This window comes from Panthera onca, chromosome D3 (assembly GCF_046562875.1).
Source record: "Panthera onca isolate mPanOnc1 chromosome D3, mPanOnc1 haplotype 2, whole genome shotgun sequence".
Classification (NCBI taxonomy): domain Eukaryota; kingdom Metazoa; phylum Chordata; class Mammalia; order Carnivora; family Felidae; genus Panthera; species Panthera onca.
This window is the reverse complement of record NC_138350.1, coordinates 17,902,796-17,920,242: the sequence shown is the minus strand read 5'-3', so window position 1 is coordinate 17,920,242 and position 17,447 is coordinate 17,902,796. Positions and strand designations below refer to the sequence as shown.

The 17,447-nt window shown below is 43.6% G+C and overlaps 1 protein-coding gene across 2 annotated transcripts in view; it reads left to right on the top strand.

Annotated features, from left to right (window-relative positions):
• The window catches only part of GGT5 (gamma-glutamyltransferase 5), a 45,757-nt gene that overhangs the window by 9,726 nt on the left and 18,584 nt on the right, over positions 1-17,447 (top strand). For both annotated transcript variants that reach the window (XM_078435672.2, XM_060612566.3), the window contains exons 2-5: positions 14,566-14,696; positions 15,582-15,677; positions 16,193-16,388; positions 16,984-17,141. In XM_078435672.2, coding sequence (XP_078291798.1) covers positions 14,566-14,696; positions 15,582-15,677; positions 16,193-16,388; positions 16,984-17,141 — 581 coding nt within the window. The remainder of the gene's footprint in view (positions 1-14,565; positions 14,697-15,581; positions 15,678-16,192; positions 16,389-16,983; positions 17,142-17,447) is intronic.

Genomic DNA, 17,447 nt, shown 5'->3' with positions numbered 1-17,447 from the left:
ACTCAACCAAATGAGCCACCCAGGTGCCCCTTCTCTGCCTCTTTAAAAGAAATGAACGAACAATTGATCTTCTATGATATTAACGTTTTTAAGGAAGCCAGTCCAGTTGTATCACAGTCTTGTTTCACAATCTTGGTTTGTCTAGTATTGTCTATTGTCTATTATTTCTTTCTTTTAATCTTTAAAAATTTTTTGATATTTATTTTTGAGGGGGGGGAGGGGCAGAGAGAGAGAAGAGGATACAGAAGATCCGAAGTGGGTTCTGTGCTGACAGCAGAGACCCCCAATGCAGGCCTCGAGCTCATGAGTCATGAGATCATGATCTGAGCTGAAGTCGGATGCTTAACCGATTGAGCCACCCAGGCGCTCCTCTAATTATTTCTTCATGATCAGATCCAGGTTAAACACAAAGGATCTCCTATCATTGGTGATGCTAAGTTGGATCACATCATAAAAGTGGTATCTTCCAGATCTCTCCACTGTAAGGGGTAGTTCCCTATTAAATAAGTAACATATGGTTTGATACTTTGAGACCAGGCGAGTATCCTTTTATTAAACAACACTTGACCCCATGTTTTAGCATCTATTTTGGTCCTTGTCTGAATAAATAAATTTGTGTTGCAAAAAGGTGATTTCTAAACCTGTCATTTCTTCAACATTCATTAGCTGGCATTCTTTTATAAAGGAGATCCCCTCTTACCCAACCTAGATGTTCTTGAGTATCATTATTGACTCAAGGATTGTCTTTTTAATGACTTTTTTAATTAAAAACTTTTTTTCCAATGTTTATTTATTTTTGAAAGAGAGAGAGAGAGAGAGCAAGTGGGGGAGGGGCAGAGAGAAGGAGACACAGAATCCAAAGCAGGCTGATGGCTCTGAGCTGTCAGCACAGAGCCCGACGTGGGGCTCCAACCAGGAGCCATGAGATCATGACCTGAGCCAAAGTCGGACGCCTACCTGACTGAGCCACCCAGGCACCCCTCAAGGATTGTCTTAATTCAATATGTTATAATCCAACATTGTTATTGTTTTTGATGCCCAAACTGTTACAGATTTGACCAAAGAGAACCCCTCTAAGCCAGCAACTATGTTCTTTTACACAAATCCATTAGTCTTAGAAAATTTTCTTGACTTCTAGCCCAAAATGTTCCAGGATCTGCTTGTATATCCCCGCAGCCAGATCTGAAATCAGGAATTAGTAGATTATGGTATTTCAGAAACCAAGATTTAAGTGCTAGGAGTGTTCACTGATATAGGGAAGCCATTGCTTCTATGATGTGTCAATGCATAGAACCAGAAGAAACATACAAATGTCATGAGTCTGTACTGAGACCTCCAGTTCAGATCCACCATGATAGGCTTCTTCTCATTTTCCTCTCATCTGTGTGTCTCCTCTACCATGGTAAAAGAAGTTCCCATCAAATATATTTACTTACTCATTCTATCCCCAAGTACTCACAAAATAGTCTCCAAGTTAATTCAATAGTGTCACTCAATGAATCTAAGTAAAGTTTGAGATCTCTTTGCATGGTTTTGTTGTTGTTGTATTTGTCTTTAGCATATATCCCACAAAAGATGTATGGTACAATTAAATTTTTTTCCTATGTGATTATCAGTTCAATATACGTTAGCTTAATTTTTTTTCAGTTCATATTCAATGTTAGGGTTTCCTTTTTCATCCTTTTTGTTTTAATTTTATTTTTGAATACAAGTCAAAACTATGTAAAAAGATATCCTCAAAGATCTCATTCACCTTACCTTCATTCTGTTCCTATTCAGTCTTTTAGAGGGAATCATTTTCATTTGTCTCTGATTTATTTTTCCTGTTTTTTTTAAAATTTATATATCTCCTTCTCATTTTCTTTTTCTTTTTTTGCTATTATGTCTGGTTTGTTTGTTTGTTTGTTTGTTTGTTTTTGCAAAACAAGAAAATATATCACTTACTTTCTCTTTTTGGCATAGCTTTTACTTTTTTTTTTTTACTTTTTTTTTTTAATGTTTATTTATTTATTTATTTTTTTTTTTTTTTTAATTTTTTTTTTCAACGTTTTTAATTTATTTTTGGGACAGAGAGAGACAGAGCATGAACGGGGGAGGGGCAGAGAGAGAGGGAGACACAGCATCGGAAACAGGCTCCAGGCTCCGAGCCATCAGCCCAGAGCCTGACGCGGGGCTCGAACTCACGGACCGCGAGATCGTGACCTGGCTGAAGTCGGACGCTTAACCGACTGCGCCACCCAGGCGCCCATGTTTATTTATTTTTGAGACAGAGACAGAGCATGAATGGGGGAGGATCAGAGAGAGGGAGACACAGAATCTGAAACAGGCTCCAGGCTCTGAGCTGTCAGCACAGAGCCCGACGCGGGGCTCGAACTCACAGACCGCGAGATCGTGACCTGAGCCGAAGTCGGCCGCTTAACCGACTGAGCCACCCAGGCGCCCCTGGCATAGCTTTTAATATCAAGAGGCTTGTATTTTTGCTCTAATGGTTATTATATTTCTGTTGGTATCTTTATTGTATGTTATATATTATATGTAATTACAATATTAGATATATAAATATGATACTTGTAGTTCTCCTACTTTTTTGGGGATATTCTCTATTTGCTCCTCTGATGGTTAAACTAGGCTATGGTGCCCAGTAATTTGGTCAAATATTAGTCTAGATGTTGCTCTCAAGGTATTTTATAGATGTGATTAACATTTCATTCAGTTGACTTTAAAACAGATCATCCCGAAACCTGGGTGGGCCATGGCCAATCAGTTGAAGACCGGAACTACAAAAACAGATTTCTGGGAAAAGAATCTGTAACATAAAAATCCTGAGTTTCCATCCCTCTGACCTGCCCTGCAGATTTTGAACTTGCCAGCCTCTGCAATAACATGAACCGATTCCTCAAAATAAAAATCTTTATGTCTACCCTACTGGACTGATAGAATTCCCCACCATGGGTAATACTGAAATTACCTGGAAACCTCTTCTTCCCCCTGTTTTTTATCTCTCCCAAGATAGGATCTGAAGGGATATGGGATATCTTCTTACTCTTAGTTAATACCTATCATTCTATCAAACCTTATTCTATTTCTTATACAGCCTCTTTCTTCTCACTCCCATCTTCCTTTTTGTATCCACACAATAGGCCTCACCATCCATAACAGCTTTAGCTGTTTCTACCACTTTTTTAGCTAATTTTCTCTCTTCCCACCAAATGAGTTTTCTGTCCACAGAATCATTAAAAGGAAATTTTTCATTGGTTCATTTAACCCATCTACGCATCCAACTTCATGTGTAAGAACACAGGCACATTTACTTTTATCAATACCGGGGTGGTCTGTAAACCAACGAGTATTTTTTTAATGTTTATTTATTTTTGAGAGAGAGAGAAAGGGAGAGAGAGAGAGAGGGGAGGAGGAGAGGGGCAGAGAGAGAGGGGGACAGAAGATTCCAAGTAGGCTTTGTGCTGACAGCCAAGAGCCTGATGCGGGGCTCGAACTCACCAACTATGAGATCATGGCCTGAGCTATAAAGTCAGGCGCTTAACCAACTGAGCCATCCAGATGCCTCCAAAGAGTTTTTTCTTTTAAATTGTCATTTGACTGGCCCATAAGTAAAAGACAACAGTCATGTCCTCAAAACCATATCTCCAATCCATTTTTTATGGTTGTGCTGTACCTACATCTTCAGAACCAGAGCCATTAAGTTGCTGTACTAATTCCATTACAACCATCATTTTTAGTTTTAGGTCTACATGTAAATATATATTTAATTCTTACTCCCACTCATGTCCAAGTCTTTCCAGTTATTTTGGTTCTGAGGTATGCTTTTTATTAGATTCTTCAGGAAGGGTTCTTGGGGAAAATATTCACTGAGTTCTTGCATGTTTATTTTTTTTTTCTTCCAAGTCTTTATTTAGATTCAAGTCAGTTAACATATGGTATAATGCTGGTCTCAGGAGTAGAATTTAAGGATTCATAACTTACATATACCGCCTAGTGCTCACTACAAGTGCCCTCCTTAACGTCTATCACTCATTTAGCTCCCCCCCCCCCCACCTTTCCTCCAGCAATGCTCAGTTTGTTCTCTATAATTGAGTCTCATGGTCTGCCTCCCTCTCTGTTTTTATCTTATTTTATTTTTCCTTCCCTTCTCCTATGTTCATCTGTTTTGCTTCTTAAATTCCACATATGAGTGAAATCATATGATCTTTGTCTTTTTCTTTAAAAAAAAATTTTTTTTTAACGTTTATTTATTTTTGAGAGACAGAGAGAGACAACATGAGCAGGGGAAGGGCAGAGAGAGAGGGAGAGACAGAATCTGAAGCAGGTTCCAGGCTCTGAGCTGTCAGCACAGAGCCCGACGCAGGACTCGAACTCACGAACCATGAGATCATGACCTGAGCCGAAGTGGACGCTTAACTGACTAAGCCACCCAGGCACCCGGTTTTTGTCTTTTTCTGACTGACTTATTTCGCTTAGCATAATACACTCTAGTTCCACCTATGTCGTTGCAAATGACAAGATTTCATTCTTTTTGATCACCAAGTAATATTTCCATTGTGTGTATATATACACCACATCTTCTTTATCCATTCATCAGGGCTTTATTCATTCATTGGGCTCTTTCCATAATTTGGCTATTGCTGATAGTGCTGCTATAAACATTTTTGTTGTCTGATTGCTGAGGCTAGGACTTCCAGTACTATCTTGAACAACAGTGGTGACAGTGGACATCCGTGTTGTAGTCCTGACCTTGGGGAAAAAGCTCTCAGTTTTTCCCCCTTGAGGACGATATTAGCTGTGGGTCTTTCATATATGGCCTTTATGATGTTGAGGTATGTTCCATCTATTCCTACTTTTTTGAGGGTTTTTATCAAGATTGGATGCTGTATTTTGTCAAAAGCTTTTTCTTCATCTATTGAGGGGATAATGTGGTTCTTATCCTTTCTTGTACTAATGTGGTGTGTCACATTGGTTGATCTGTGAATATTGAACTACCGCTACAGCCCAGGAATAAACCCCACTTGATCATGGTGAATAATTCTTTTAATGTACTGTTGGAGTCAATCTGCTAGTATCTTGCTGAGAATTTTTGCATTCGTGTTCATCGGGGATATTGGTCTATAATTCTCCTTGTCTGGTCCTTGTCATTATAATTGGTCCTTGTCTGGTTTTGGAATCAAGCTAATGAAGTTTTCCTTCCATTTATATTTTTTAGAACAGTTTCAGAAGAATAGGTATTAATTCTTCTTTAAATGTCTGATAGAATTCCCCTGGGAAGTCATCTGGCCCTGGACACTTGTTTGTTGGGAGACTTTTGATTACTGATTCAGTTTCTTTGCTGATTATGGGTCAGTTCAAATTTCTCTTTCTTCCTGTTTCGGTTTTGGTTGTTTATATGTTTCTAGGAATGTATCCACTTCTTCTCAGATTGCCCAATTTGTTTATATATAATTGCTCATAATATTCTAATTGTATTTCTGTGGTGTTGATTGTGATCTCTCTTCTTAAATTTTGTGATTTTATTTATTTGGGTCCTTTCTCTTCATCTTAAGTCTGGCTAGGAGTTTATCAATTTTGCTAATTCTTTCTTTCCTTCCTTCTTTCTTTCTTTTGTTTTATTTTTTTTAATGTTTATTTAGTTTTTGAGAGAGACAGAGCACTAGTGGTGGAGGGGCAGAGAGAGAGGGAGACACAGAACTGGAAGCAGGCTCCAGGCTCTGAGCTGCCAGCACAGAGCCCGACACAGGGCTCAAACCCATAAACCGTGAGATCATGACCTGAGCTGAAGCTGGACACTCAACTGACTGAGCCACCCAGGCACCCCACTAATTCTTTCAAAGAATCAGCTCCTAGTTTCAATCTGTTCTGTTTCTTTTTATTTCTATATCATTTATTTCTGCTCTAATCTTTATTATTTCCTTCTTCTGTTGGTTTTAGGCTTGATTTGCTGTTCTTTTTCCAGTTCCTTAGATGTAAGACTAGGTTGTGTATTTTAGACATTTCTTGCTTCTTGACGAAGACCTGTATTGCTGCACACTTCCCTCTTATGACCACCTTTGCTGTGTCCCAAGGTTTTAGAATGTTGTATTTTCATTTTCATTTTCTTCTATGTATTTTCAAATTTCTTCTTTAATTTCCTGGTTAACCCATTCATTCTTAAGTAGGATGTTCTTTAACCTCCATGTATTTGTGGTCTTTCCAAATTTTTTCTTGTGGTTGACTTCAAGTTTCATAGCATTGTGATCTGAAAATATGCATGGTATGCACTGGTTGAGACTTGATTTGTAACCCAGTATGTGATCTATTTTGGAGAATGTTCCGTGTGCACTCAAAAAGAATGTGTATTCTGCTGCTTTAGGATGAAATTCTCTAAATATATCTGTTAAGTCCATCTGGTCCAGTGTGTCATTCAAAGCCATTGTTTCCTTGTTGAACTTCTGCTTAGATATATCTATTGCTGTAAGTGGGGTTTTAAAGTCCCCTACTATTATTGCATTATTATCAATGAGTTTCTTTAAGTTTCTTATTAATTGATTTATATACTTGGCTTTTTCCAAATTGGGGGCATAAATATTCATGATTGTTAGCTCTTCTTACTGGATAGACCCCTTTACTGTGATATAATCTCTTTTTGCAGTCTTTGTTTTAAAATCTAGTTTGTCTGATATAAGTAGGCGACTCTAGCTTTCTTTTGATGTCCATTAGCATAATAAATGGTTCTCCATCCCCTCCCTTTCTATCTGGAGGTGACTTTGGGTCTAAAATGAGTCTTTTGTAAGCAACATATCAATGGGGCTTGTTTTTTTTAATACATTCTGATACCCTATGTCTTGATTGGAGCATTTAGTCTATTTACATTTAGAGTAATTGTTGATATATATTAATTTAGTGCCATTGTATTACCTATAAAGTAATAGTTCCTGTAGATTGTCTCTGTTCCCTTCTAGTCTTTGTCGATTTGGTCTCTCTTTCCCACTGAAAGGGTCCCCTTTAATATTTCTTGCAGGGCTGGTTTAGCGGTCATGAACTCCTTTAGGTTTTGCTTGTCTTGGAAACTCCTTACTCTCCTTCTATTCTGAGTAACAACCTTGCTGGATAAAGTATTCTTGGCTGCCTATTTTTCCCACTTAGCACATTTAACATGTAACGCCACTCCCTTCTGGCCTGTCAAGTCTGTGGACAGGTCTGCTGCAAACCTTATGTATCTGCCCTTTTAGGTTAAGGACCTTTTATCCTTAGCTTTCAGAATTCTCTTTGTCAAGTTTCACTGTGATATGTCTTGGTGTTGGCATGCTTTTGTTGATTTTGAGGGGAGTTTTCTGTGCCTCTTGGACTTGAATGCCTGTTTCTTTCCCCAGACTAGGGAAGTTCTCAGCTATAATTTGTTCAAATAAACCTTCTGTCACTTTTTCCTGCTCTTCTGGGACTCTTATGATAGGGATATTATTGTGCTTTATAGAATCACTGAATTCCCTAAGTCTATATTTGTGATCTAATAGTGTGATCTAATAACAGTGTTTTTTCCCTCTTCTTTTCAGATTCATTATTTCCCATAGTTTAATCTTTTATATCACCTATCCATTCCTCTGCTTCTTCCATCCTCATTGTGAGGATCCAGTCAATTTTGCATCTCAGTTACAGCATTTTTTAATTGGGCCTGACTAGTTTTTAGGTCTTTTGTCTCTGCAGCAAGAGTTTCTCTGGTGTCTTCTATGCTTTCAAGCCCAGATAGTATTCTTATGATTGTAGTTCTAAATTCTTGTTCAGGTATATTGGTTATATCTGTTTTGAGTACGTCCCTGGCTGTGGTTTCTTTTTTCTTTCTTTTGGGGAGAATTTCTCCTTCTTGTCATTTTGTCTAGCTTTTTGCCTTTTGTGTGTTATGAAAACTTGTTATTTTTCCTGTTCTTGAGAATAATGCTCTATAAGAAGAGGTCATACACTGTCCAGGAACTGCCATGTCAGGAAGTGTTTCTGGTGTATGCTGTGTGCACTCTGCTGTTGTGATTTGTCTGCTCTTTTCTCCACATCAGCCCTCTGCAGAGCTCTTCCTTGGTTGCAGTGGGGAGTGTTTGGACCTTTGACTAGGTGTGCTTTGATTTGTTAAAATAAACCTGTTTTTTTTGAAAGACTGTTCCAAAAAAAGAGAAAGGAAAAGGAACAAAAAACCCAAACAAGCAAACAAACAGACCAAAAACTATATGCCTGATTCCAAAGAAAAAAAGGAAGGAAGGAAGGAAGGAAGGAAGGAAAGAAGGAGGGAAGGAAGGAAGGAAGGAAGGAAGGAAGGAAGGAAGAAAAAAGCCTGGTCCTATTTCCATCAGAACTGAAGCTGATGCTCTGGAGCACTCTATGATCAGTAGACTTGGTGCATGTGTGGGGCTTGTGTTGGTCCTCTTGAGGAGAGGCCCACTCTGCTGGCTCAGTCAGACCTGCCCTAGTGAAGGTGCACCTGCAGGGCACAGCAGGGTGGGTTTTGGTGTAAGCAGCTCCAGCCTCCACTGGGAGTGTTCTGTTGCTTGCTGAAGTCCAACAGTGCTGGTGGGTGAGGGAAGATGGCATCACTCTGCTCTCTTATCGCAGGGTAGAGAAGCTGGTGTCCACGCTGTTCAGGTAGCCCTCACAGACAAGTGAACAATCTCCCCTCCTGTGTTCCAGGCTTCCTTCAGATCTCCCAGTGAAACCCAGGGGATCCCTACACCATGCTGTCCATTCCTGGGCTTCTGCCTTCCTTCTCCACAGGAGCACCGCTGCCTGCCCAGATATACTCCATTGAATGGCGCAGACTTCTAAATGCTCAGATTTTGAGCTCCACTGTTTGCAAAAACTTCCGATAATCAGTTCCTCTTGATTCTCCAGTCAATGGTTTCAGGGAAGAAGTATTTTTCTTGTGTGGGCCTGATGTGCTGTTCTCTCTTCCCTTCTCTCCTCTCCACGAAAGGGGCTCCCTTCTCACCTCGGCACCATGGCTTTTCTCTCCCCCAGTTCATATCTCAGCATCTTGTACCTGTCACGTTCTCTCCCTCTAATTGGGCAGGTTGTTCTCTTAGTCCTCAGATTGATTTCATAGGTGTTCAAAATGATTTGATGTTAATCTAGCTGTGTTTGAGGGATGAGGCAAGCCTGGGGTCCCCCTACTACTCTGCCATCTTAACTCTCTCCCTCTTGCACGTTTGTAACAGTTTGTGGCCTTTGTAGGTGACGGTCAGTTTAGATGGATATAAAATCTTTGGTTCACGTTTTCTTTCCTTGAATGTGTTGATTATAACACTTCACCATCCCTGAAACAAAGCATTGGTGTTGAAAAGTCTGATGACAATCTTTCTTTCTCTTCTAGAAGAGTCTTTTTATCTATATTCCCAAATAATTATTAATTGTTATTAAAGTCCAAAAGGTTTGTTAGAATATATCTCAGTGTTGGCTATTCTGAATTGATTTTCCCACATAGTGGAGTGCCTTTTTCAATACAGAGTAAATTTTGTGGGTTTTTTTTCCTTTTAAATTATGAAAGTTATCTTGAATTATAGTATTTATTACTTATTCTGTCCCATAGATTTGGCTTTCTGCTTTGGGACTCCTATTATGTTTGTGTTTGATCTTCTTTGCCTGTCTTTTGTATTTTAAAATCTCTTTTTCATTTCTTTTTGATTTAAAAATTTCTCCCCTTTTTATCTTCTCTTTCTTTTTAAAAAATGTTTATTTTTGAAAGAGAGAGAGAGAGAACACAAGAAGGGGAGGGGCAGAGAGAGAGGGAGAGAGAGAATCTCAAGCAGGCTCCATGCTGCCAGAGCAGAGCCTGACATGGGGCTCGAACCCATGAACTGTGAGATCATGACCTGAGCTGAAATCAAGTGTCAGACACTCAAACAACTGAGCCACCCAGGTGTCCCATCTTTTAAAAAAAACTTTTAATGTTTATTTACTTTGAGAGAGAGAGAGGGAGAGAAAGAGAGAGAGAGAGAGAGAGAGAGAGAGAGAGAGAGAGAATGAGCAAGTGGGGAGAGGCAGAGAGGGGAGAGAAAAATCTCAAGCAGGTTCCACACTGTCAGTGCAGAGCCTGATGCGGGGCTCCATCCCACAAACTGTGAGATCATGATCTGAGCTGAAATTGAGTCAGATGCTTAACCAAATGAGCCACCCAAGTGACCCTCATCTTCTCTTTCTTTTAAGGAACCTCTGTAGGCATTTGCCCTGTGTTTGTGCTTAGCCTTCATTTCAGGGAATTTTTTCTTTTATGTTTTATTCTTTCTTGAGTTCTATAATTTTGTTTTTTAAGTCATCTTTTCTAGTCTCTTCATTTGCAGTTTTTCTAATTCTGATGTATGCTGTCCCTTCGTTGCTTCTATAACTCTTTTAATTTATTTTGGCGCATTTTGAAATATTAAGTTGCCATTTACATCTGCTTTGTAGGCTCGTCTTTTTAGCATGCCTCCATGGATCATTATGCTGTTACTTATTATCTTTTTTTCTTATAACAATTCTGTATGGGGTATGACTTCAACATGTTTTATTATCCATGGTAAAGCAAAATGAATTTTCCTGTACTTTTAGGCTGGAAGGCAGGTCAAACTAGCTTTTATTACTTCATAGCTCTTGAATTCCTTCTGCTGTTTTCACAAAATGATTGGAAAAATATATGTGGTCTCCTACTTATTGACAATTGTTTTCTCTTTCTTTTGCCTCTGTGGTTCCTGTCCTGTTCAATTTGCTTCTACTACAGTAGCCTCTCATCAGGGCAGGGCTCTCTGCCCTGGAGGAGGGTGTTGGTTTATTCATTTTGAGAGTTCTAGGACCCAGAACTCTTTAGCACCGTGTCTTCTCTTGGTTACCTTTCACTCACCCATAAGCTGGAGACTGCCTAACACAATCTGTAACACTCATCTGAGTGAAGGTTTTCACATTGATCTCTTCCCTCTGAGACCCTGTGGGGGATGTGGAAGTTCTTCAGACCCATTGCCTTCCCTTTCCTTCCTCCCATATGATGGCTGATAACCCAAGTTCTGATGTATAGTATTTTCACTGCACTTGGTTTGAAACACTTTCTAATCTCCGTTGTAATGTCTTCTTTGTTCTGTGAGCTGTTTAATAGTGTTTTTCTTGGTTTCCAAATATGTGGGGATTTTCTAAGTCATTTGTATGATTTCAGTTCTTTGAAACTTGTGAGGCTTGCTTTAAGGTCCAGAATATAATCTGTTTATATAAATATTCTATGTGTTCTTGAATGTGTATTCAACTGCATGATTTCTGAGTACATCACTTTGTATGTGTCAGTTTAGTCATTTTATTACAGTGGTGTCATTCAAATCGTCTACAGCCTTACAGATTTTTATCCTACTTATTCTATAAGTTTCTGACCTGCCTCCCACCCTAAAAGTTTCTACCATGTATATTTGTCTCTTTCTTTTTGTTCTGCCAATTTTTGCTTTGCATTTTTAAACTAAGTGTACATGCATTCAGATTCTTATGTCTTCATGTTGAATTGAGCTTTTATAATAATAATGTATCCCTGTTATCTCGAATAATATCTATCTTCTTAAAATCTACCTTGTCCAGGGGCACCTGGGTGGCTCAGTCGGTTAAGCGTCCGACTTCAGCTCAGGTCATGATCTCGTGGTCCGTGAGTTCGAGCCCCGTGTCGGGCTCTGGGCTGATGGCTCAGAGCCTGGAGCCTGCTTCCGATTCTGTGTCTCCCTCTCTCTCTGCCCCTCCCCCGTTTATGCTCTGTCTCTCTCTGTCCCAAAAATAAGTAAACGTTAAAAAAATTTTTTTTTAAAATCTACTTTGTCTGAAATGAATATAGTTATAAATGTTAGCGTTTGCATGATTTTTTTTGTTTTATCCCAATGCCTTTTAATCTATTTTCTATATGTTCTATAGTTTTCCCCCTCTGTACTTAGATTTGGATATTTTGTTTGTTTGTTTGTTTGTTTGTTTTAATATTTTTTTTAACGTTTATTTATTTTTGAGACAGAGAGAGACAGAGCATGAACAGGGGAGGGTCAGAGAGAGGGAGACACAGAATCTGAAACAGGCTCCAGGCTCTGAGCTGTCAGCACAGAGCCCGACGCGGGGCTCGAACTCATGGACCGCGAGATCATGACCTGAGCCAAAGTTGGCCGCTTAACCGACTGAGCCACCCAGGCGCCCCAGATTTGGATATTTTGTATTGAATTAATCTTTTTTAAAAATTTGTGTCCAACCTGTTGCTAATTTACTATTAGCATTGAGCTCCTAATTCCATGTATTATAGTTGCCAGTTCTCTGGTGAAATTCTTAATCTTGTTTTTTATACCCTTCAACGTACTGTGGTCTGACAGTTTCATAATCTGGAGATCCCATGGGTCTTTCTTCATTGTTTGTGCTTTCTCTTGGGCTTTGTTTATGCTGTCTTACTGCCTTGTTTGCTTGGCTATTTTAAATTTAGCATTTGGGGAATGTGTTAAAAATTATTAAAAATAATTTTTAGAAATAATCTGAGGCCCAGGATATCATCTTAATCCAGTTTGATTAACAGTAAGGACTTGAAGCTTGGGCCACTGGGCTCGTCAAGGCTGACCCATTTCTCGTTTTACTTCCAGAGCAAGGACCCATCTCCAAGTGTGATTCACCAGCATACCCAACCCCCAGCCACACTAGGGTGTCAAAAGCATTGTGTGGCTTCTTGGCCACTTCTTCCAGGACCAGCAAACATCTTTCTCTCTCTAGGCTCCTCTTTCTCTAGGCCTGTATTTCTTCCCAGCTTGTGATGTCTTTAAGCAGATGTTTTCTATTTGTCTGGATTTTCTAGTGGTCTGTAGGAAGTTTGGTCTGAATTATTTAGTTTCCTGTTGTGGGGATGTCTGAGTTACATTTTGACAGGTAATTTTGTTAAATATGTAGGGGTGGGGGGGAGGCAGAGGCAGGGGGCCAAGTAAGAGATGTTGCAATAGCCCAGGTGAGAGATGCTGGTAGCTTGGATCTGGGGATGAAAGAAAGTGAACAATCATGAAGGACTCCAGCATTCATGGCCAGCACAAAGGTGTGAATGGTTGTGTCCTTTCGAAGATAGTGAAGGTAGGAAGGGAGCCATTTGGCGGGACAAGAGGTGGTAGGAAAATGCAGTTTAGGTCATGTTAAGAGTGAAATGCCTCAAATAAAAACTTAAGAAACAAACAAAACAAACAAAAAAGGGTGAAATGCCTCTTAGACACCCAGAGGAGGTATATTGTGGATGACTGTGGATGTGACTGGAGTTTAGGGGAGAGGACTGAGCTGGAGATAAAATTTAAGGATCATCAGGGTGGAGGTTGCAATTTAAGGTCTGAGCCTAGATCAGCTCGTCTGGGAGGAGATATAGTGCACAAGGATGGAGGACTGAGCCTGATGCCTTCAGCAATGTGAGGTCAGGGAGGTGGGGGGAAAACCAGAGCATGGTGGTGTTGGTGGTGGTGGCGGGAAGGTGGTGGGAAGGTCTTCTGGAAGGTGAGTATAGAAAGCACTTCCAGAGTCAGGAAGCAATGGGTCAGGTGAGATGAGGTTTTTGTAATGGGAATTAAAAAAAAAAAAAAAAAAAAAAAGGTTTTACAGTTTGTCTTTTGTTTTTGCTTATGGTGTTTTCTTCTTACTAAGCATTTGTGTTTCTCTGTGTCTGGATGTGACTGTATTTTATGTGTCCCTTTCCCATTCCAAGATTGCAGATGTCCATGTGGTAGCCATGTGTGCCCATGTGTGAGCCCAGAGAAAGGACTCAGAGAAGGGTGTGAGCCCAGAGTGGAGTGGTCAGGCTGAGATGCCTGAGCTGAGGGAGGGTGCTGGGGTCAGAAGTCCAATGTGGTGGAGGAGGGGAACCAGGTCCACTCCCTCTTTGGGCCTTGGTTTCCCCATCTGTAACTGGTTTAAATGCTTGCTTCCTTGAAGTACTGGAGAGGATTCCTGGGTGTTCAGGAAGAGGCAGCCCCCAGTGAACTATACAGGGCTGTACCCTAAGGACAGGGTCATTTCCTTGACACAGGCCAGTCTGACCAGCACCTTGGAGCTTAAGGGCCCACCCCTGGGTGGCCATGGACAGATGTGGAGACTAAGCCAGAGAGCATTCCCATAGACACTGGGGCCCTAGGAGGGGGCTGGGGAACCCAAGCCCCTGGTGGCAGAGCAAGAACCTGGGGTCACCTGAAAAAGTCCAGTCTTAAAGGGGTTGGGGCCCGTGTGCCCCCAGCGAGATGGGGAGGGGGGGCTTCCCAGGCTGGGCTCCTGGACTGCTGGGAGGGACTGGAGGTCTGGCTCAGGCAAATGAGCCAGGGCTGCTGGAAGGGCCTAGGGAATCATGACAGCAAAATCTTCTTGCAAACTGAGAAGTTCCTTATATATGTCAAGGGGCATTGTAAATGGTATGACAATTTGCCATCTGTAGAGGGCTGTGGACCTGTGAGCAGCTGGACTTGAGGGTGTGGTCTCTGACCTAACCCAGGGTTTGGTGGCAGCAGAAGGTCACCTGTCACCATTCCCTAGTAAATGCCAACCGAGTAATTCCATGTTGGGAGGCTGGGGCAGGGGAGCCAAGCCTCTTACTGTATGCCGTATCCCCAGAGCCATCCTCCAGCAACATGGCTCACCTGTGGATGCCGCCATTGCGGCTCTGGTCTGCACCGGAGTCGTCAACCCTCAGAGCATGGGGTTGGGCGGAGGGGTCATCTTCACCATCTATAACGCCACCACAGGTGAGTCCGCATGGGGAACCCCGTGGGGAGGATGGGCTTGTCCACAAGTGCTAACAGTGAGGTGCTTGTAAACATCCCCAGCGTTTGCTGAGCTGTCCTGCCCACCCATGCCCCTTCCTGGGTCCTCTTGGTGCCCCTGCCCTTCCCCCCAGCTTGTCTTTGTGAAGACTTCACGGCCATCTCAAATCTTAGCACTGTCAGGGAGGAGGAATTTCCTTTGCCCTTCAAGGTCCTTCTGGCCGGATCAAGAATTAAATTGACCTGAGAGAAATTAATAGGACAAAATCAAATTTAATTTCTGGGGAATCCACACAGACACGGAAATTCCAAAGACAGGCAAAAAGAGCTAAGGAGAAGGGGTAAGGGTCTGGGACTTCAAAAGGAAGGAGTGCAATTCACAGGAAGATAAAGAAGCGTAAATATTTGCTAAACAAATGTGTGTGGGGAGGGGGGAGGTCCTGGGAAACAATGAGACACAGAAGACTTTGACCAAACAGGCCTTGCAAGGTCCCCGTCTACCTACCCTACCTAGTTCATATCCTAATATAGTTGTCTGTGGTGATAGCTGTCCTCCTGGAGCTGGTCGGTCCTCTGTGTAAATTCTTTCAGGCAGTAGTGGAGGGGGAGGTAAAAAGCTTTTCTGGATTCTGCTGGGTTTTAATTGCTTTTAACTCACAATCTTCATGCCAAAGTGGCCCATCTTTGGGAAGCCTGCTCTTGGCCCCTACAGCACAGAGGCTAGTTTATGGTACCAAGAGAGAAAGTGAGGCCTAGAGTAGGGCCAGGGCTGTGGCGGGGCAGGGAGGGGGGGGTGGTTTGTGTGGGATGAGGCCTGGCAGCTACAGGAGTGCCCCTGAGCACTCACATGCTCTGCCCCAACTCCAGGGAAGGTGGAAGTCATCAATGCCAGGGAGACGGTGCCTGCCAGCTATGTCCCCCGTCTGCTGGACCAGTGTGAGCAGGCCCAGCCACTGGGCACAGGTGAAGCCCTTGGAGGGACCACAGGCTCCCACCCCATCAGGCCACTGGGGCTGACCAAAACACTCCCCTGAAGGGGCGTCTTGGACAGGCTCTGACACCCTGGTACCAGGAGATAGCAGCTAGCTATGGAGGTCCTGACCTGCCCCCATGGAGGTCCTGACCTGCTGGAGTTGGGGGAGGGGCTCTCTGAATAGGGGGTGGTGATCTAAGCATAGGAACCAGCCTAGCGAAGGCTTGGAGGGTTCAGTGGAGACGGGGTGGTGGGTGGGGTGGGGGTTTCTGGAGCCAGTTTGTGCTGGGCCCTGAGGGAAGGCACTGGGGAGCCATGGGGGTTTGAGCAGAGAGGGTCATGGTCAGGTGTGGGCTCCAGAAAGCTCATTCTGGCTGCCACACCAAGGGGTCCAAGCTGGAGGGGCAAGGGTGGGGGTGGTGGAGAACCCCTGGGGAAAGCTACAGGGCTGAGGCCAAGGTGGGGGCAGCCTGGGGGCAGGGACACGATGCCACTTGCCTCGTAGGGGCCCAGTGGATTGGAGTGCCCGGGGAACTCCGTGGCTATGCTGAGGCCCACCGTCGCCACGGCCACCTGCCGTGGGCACAGCTGTTCTGGCCCACCATCTCCCTGCTCCGAGGGGACTACCGCATGCCCTTTACCCTCAGTCAGTTCCTGCAGAGTGACTTCCTACGGCCTTCCCTGTACATGACTTCTCTGAGGTGAGCACTTCCCCAGGGAGCCCCAGGGCTCCTGCTCATCTCCTGGGTTCAGGCTCTGGCCCGTCTTTGCCTGGCTCCTACCCCGGTTCTACCTCAGAGCCTCCTCAAACTGGAGGGTTGACCCTATGGTGGTATCGGGGGCCTGAAGGCCAGGAAAGTCAGTACTTTGCGGTTTCAGACTTTCAGGCTCCATGTGGCAGAACCTAATCCGAGTGGCTCAGGCCATATCCACGTGATGGGACTCCAGGGTGTGGATTTGGGCTCTGCCACCGTCCTCTGGCCCCTCTGGGCTGGCAGGAGGGCTTTGGCCACCCCCCTTGCCCACCTTACCAGTCCGCTGACCATGTCTTCCCGGGGGTGTCCCAGGCCCGACTAGGGCGCATACACTCCTTAGGCCAGGGTGACGGTGAGGTGAGAGGCCTCAGCCCCACCCAGTCTTAAAGAAACCATCTCCCCTGATGTCTACACCAGGCCCTCGGACCCCAGACCAGGACTGCCTCCCTGTAGGGTCTCAAAGAACCCACAAGAGCCCCCACAGGAGTGTGGCTGCCTTCCAGGACCCGGCCCCACCCTGAGTCTGCCCCCAATTCCCCAGGCAGCTCTTTTTCAATGGGACAGAACCTCTGAAGGCTCAGGACCCATTCCCATGGCCCGCGTTGGCTGCCACCCTGGAAACCGTGGCCACAGAAGGTGCAGAGGTCTTCTACACAGGGACGCTGGGCCGGACACTGCTGGAGGACATTGCCAATCAAGGTCAGCTGTGCTGAGTTCCCAGAGCCCACAGCTCTGCCTGAGAAGGAGCTGTCTCTGGATGCTAGGAGTGAAGGCAGGCCCTTCCCTAATCCTTGCCGGAGTGTGGACCGCTCCCAGGATTTGGAGAGGCCATGTATCCAGGCCTGCCCGCTGCTGGCCTCCAGGACCCCGTGGTCAGAGCCCTTGAGGAGCAGAGCTCCCAGAAATTAGGGCCAACAGAGGGGAGTTAGTGGTGGCCACAGTGGGCTCCTGGGCCTGGAGCTGTCCACCACCTTCACAGTCTGTCAGAGGCCACCTTGCCTCTCT